Genomic DNA, 4,065 nt, shown 5'->3' on the forward strand with positions numbered 1-4,065 from the left:
TCCGTTTGACTTTGGCGAGACTATGGTGTCACCGTACGCGTGAATAAAGTCTCTCCACCTCACCCTCGTTCCGGTGATGCTTATTCGTATCGCCAGGAGGTGTGTGGAAGATGGTGTGTCCTAAGATCTGGTTCTTCTGGTCTGGTGTTTCTTTTGCAGGTTTGTCTCGGTCGCGCTACCCTGCGGAGCAGATAACGTGTCTGTCTTGATCCGCTGGCTCCAGTTTTGATCGGCGAAGGTTAACCAGACTCGGCCTTGTCAAGGAGCGTGTGAGATTTGTGTTCTCCGGCTCCGTCTGGCCGGAATTGGGGTCTACAAGCCCTCTCAACCATCTTCTTCTCCATAGCGGCAATTTGTTACAGAAACTGCGGCGGCCGACGTCTTCAAATCAACATCGATGACTTGTCGGCGCTACTTTTATAAGCTTCTTTTGGGTTTAAACAAGTTTGCTCCGATGAAATAGGGACCAAAGGAGGGAAGGAGCTTTGCTCACGGCGCGCCGCCGATGTATGGGTGGGGGGAGAACACTGAGTGCCCTAAAGAAATTGGATGTATTTTTTTCATGCAAGGGTGTCTTTGTACACCATAATGTCAAAAAAAATGTCTTACATTATCGGACTGAGGGAGTACTTTGTATAGTGTCTTTGGACTTTTCAAAAAAATATAAATAAAACCAAGGCTTAAACGAACATTCGCAGCTGCCCCCGCGACACGTACGTGTCATCCGCCGGTACGCGCCACGGGAGACAAGCCAGCCCCCACCTGCCATCGCCGTCGCCTCACCCGCGCCCGGGACAGATGGACGGATGAACAGATTGATATAACCACACCCCATCACCCACCCACACACACCACCACACCGCGCGCTGACACAGCAAGATCATCGACCGAGCAGTGAGTCTGTCAAGAGGGCGAGGCGTGCACTGCTGGTCCTCCTTCTCCCGCGCATGGTGCCCCGTCCCCGCCGGCCGGCGCCGACACATGTTGCATGAGCGGCACGCACCACCCTCCGCGTCCGACGACGAGGACGATGCCCCAGGGCCCAACGACGAGGAGGGCACTCTGGTGACCAGCACCACCAACACCACCTTCCACGACGTCGACGAGGTGATCGAGGTGCGCGAGGTCCACCCCCTGTCGCCGCCGCCGCAGCACCCGCCCTTCACGCCGCCCACGCGCACCGTCTCCGCCGCCTCCACCGCCTGGGACAGCGCCAGCAGCCACCGCTCCGTCACCTCCGAGGAGCAGTTCATGACGATGAGCCGCGAGTTCACGGCCATGGTCGCCGCCGGCGCCGGCGCCGGCGCGGCCAACAACGCCAACAGTAACAACAGCAACAGCAACCACCCCGGCGGCCCCTACGACGGCGGCGCCGACCAGCTGACCAGCATCGGCGAGGACGAGCTGGAGGAGCACAACCCGCTGGCCATCGTGCCGGACAGCGGCCGCCCCTTCGCCACGCCGCCCAGCAGGAGCGGCGGCGGCAGCGGCAGGGCGGCGCGGCTCGACCTGGAGGTGGTTCCCGCCGCCGGCCCGCCGGTGGAGGCGAGCCAGGTGAAGAAGGAGGAGGTGGAGACCAAGGTGTCGGCGTGGCAGACGGCGGAGATCGCCAAGATCAACAACCGGTTCAAGAGGGAGGAGGTGGTCATCAACGGCTGGGAGACGGAGCAGGTCGACAAGGCCTCCGCCTGGCTCAAGAAGATTGAGGTAATGATTACTCTACAGAAGAAATTCTTCACCTCCTTTTGCACTTCTTTTCTGATGATTAAAATATCACTGGAATTCTGCTTGCTTTGAGCTTAATTTACATCTAGCATCATCTTTCCTTGCAACAAAGAAAGAAAAAAAATCTCCAAGCTTGACAGTCCTATCAATTCAAGAGAGAAAAGGAGTAAAGCATGACAAATTAATACAGCGACTAAACTGCCCAAAAATATTTTGTCTTGCACAGATTAGAACGGTTCCGATACTGAATAGATAACTGATGGTTGGTGGACTCAGCACATATAATTTGTGATCACTGATTAGCAAGCTGGTTTTTTTCTCCAAAAAAAAAAGAGAGGAAGTTTCTAGGCCTAGCAACACTAATACAGTACTCCTTTTGAGTAGAATAGTACTCCACTATTGGTTATCTATTCTTGTTTTGAGAAAAGGTATATGAAATGAACCAATCCCAAATTAGTTATTTAGAGGTGTTACATCTGAGTGGCTGTCTCAATTGCCCCTTTCCTTCTGGGTGCGTGCATGTGAACATCAGTTCGTTTTACAGCTCAATCATGCAACTTTCTGCGCATAAAGGAGACTACTGTTTACCTGTGAGATTATCATGGATCGTTAGCACGTTGGTTTCACAGCGATAAGACCAGTAGAGTGGTGGTCTTTGTCCGAGAGAGCCACTGGCTATCAGTTCAGTTTCAGAGTTCTCCTTTAGCTTTTCACACACATACCCTTTCCTCCATGCTGCAAATCATGCTTAGTTACTGTCTGGTTGGTGTCTTTTATCAAGAAGCACAGTACAGACTCTGTATCTATGTCTAACTGTGATGGATCCCACGAAATGGCGGGTGCAGAGGAAGCTGGACGAGCAGCGCGCCAAGGCGGTGGAGAAGACGCAGAACGACGTGGCCAAGGCGCGGCACAAGGCGGAGGAGAAGCGGGCGTCGGCGGAGGCCAAGCGGGGGCTCAAGCTGGCCAAGGTGCTGGAGCTGGCCAACTTCATGAAGGCCGTCGGCAGGGTGCCCACCAAGCGCTCCTTCTTCTAGCCCGCCCGCCCGCCGGCCTCCCTCAACTCTGGAATCCTGTCTGTTTTTGCCCATGGGTAGTAAAAAGTAAGGGCGTGTGCTGCTGCTGCTGCATCCGATCGGTCGGGAAACCTAATTGTAAAAAGGATTTGAAAACTTGCTGCTGCTGCTGCCTCCGTTGTATACTAGCCGCCGGGGGCCATCACTGATCACACGGTGGCGCTTTTTTGTTTGGCTTGTATATGCACGAAAAACTGGTGTGGAAATGGAATGAATAGCGTGTTTGCCACAAACCTGCAAACATTCAGAGCAATTGTTCGTATCTAACACTGCTGGTGTGGATCTTTACGTTCTTCGGTTCTGTATTATGTATCTAGCTGAAAGTTATCATAGTCCTTTAACGCCTATCACGAGAGACGTTGCATCAATGGTCCGGCTGGTGGAGACGATTGTTACCCTTGCACACCCAGGATCACGCAATAAGTTAACCCTTGTGTGTGTGCGTGCGTTTCGACGAAACGGCTTAGTTTTTCAACGTGCTGCCCGTCGATAATGAAGTGCACTGTGTCCAATCTTGGATTTCTTGGTTTTGCAGCGACTTTGCTATTAGTCTTCCAGCTCCAGAGTCCACCCTTGGCTTGCGTTTTCTTTTCTTTTTTTGAGATTTTGGAGATATGGCTTGCGTTGTCTGAACTCGAGCTGGCACTTTTGGCCACAAAAAATAATGGTGATAACTCGAGCCGGGCACTGTGTGTGTGCCCGTCGAGTACGCATCATGGTGACCGATGAGGAACCTGCGCCGCACGTCACCGCATTCGCCATTTTCATTTCCCTCGTGACAACGCCGGCTAGTGGAATCATCATTTTATTCTATTCTATCTATCTATCGTCTGAATGGCGAAAGCGACCCCGTGCCTGTGATTGACCGACGGGCATAACCCCAACTAAGACGGGCCTTGTCTGGCATCGACACGAGGGCGTGGCTGTAGACATCGGCATCGGCATGGCCAGGCACTGCCCGGATCCCGCTGGCGCTTACCGGAGTCCAGACACACCCGACGGCGACGGCCTCCGCTTTCGACGTGCTAGGCTAGTCGAGATGTAGACATGGGAGGAATGTGACCAGAGAATTCGTCAATTTATTCCAACTCGTATAGGCGTAAACCATCGACCATATTTCAGTAAAAAGAATCAGTCAACGTTTGGTGTTTTTTTTACTCTCACCATTTGAGACCGTAATTGCGTTCTGCACTCTGAAAGGGATAGCTGTATAACTAAGCGAAAGAAACTGAATAGAACTATGAAATCAATTAAAGCACGGACA

The 4,065-nt window shown here is 52.6% G+C and overlaps 1 protein-coding gene across 1 annotated transcript; it reads left to right on the forward strand.

Annotated features, from left to right (window-relative positions):
* The first annotated feature begins 838 nt into the window (after positions 1-838).
* Positions 839-3,054, forward strand: LOC123123402 (remorin 4.1). Its single transcript, XM_044543906.1, has 2 exons — positions 839-1,707; positions 2,571-3,054. The coding sequence occupies exons 1-2, from the start codon at positions 982-984 to the stop codon at positions 2,760-2,762; spliced, it is 918 nt and encodes a 305-aa protein (XP_044399841.1). The 5' UTR covers positions 839-981; the 3' UTR covers positions 2,763-3,054.
* The last annotated feature ends 1,011 nt before the right edge of the window (positions 3,055-4,065 follow it).

This window comes from Triticum aestivum, chromosome 5D, assembly GCF_018294505.1.
Source record: "Triticum aestivum cultivar Chinese Spring chromosome 5D, IWGSC CS RefSeq v2.1, whole genome shotgun sequence".
Taxonomy (NCBI): domain Eukaryota; kingdom Viridiplantae; phylum Streptophyta; class Magnoliopsida; order Poales; family Poaceae; genus Triticum; species Triticum aestivum.

Excerpts from the sequence above, each read along its gene's own strand:
- LOC123123402 (XM_044543906.1), top strand. The coding sequence starts at position 982 with ATGTTGCATGAGCGGCACGCACCACCCTCCGCGTCCGACGACGAGGAC. Across the intron at positions 1,708-2,570 it reads CCTGGCTCAAGAAGATTGAG|AGGAAGCTGGACGAGCAGCG; the intron begins GTAATGATTACT and ends TGGCGGGTGCAG.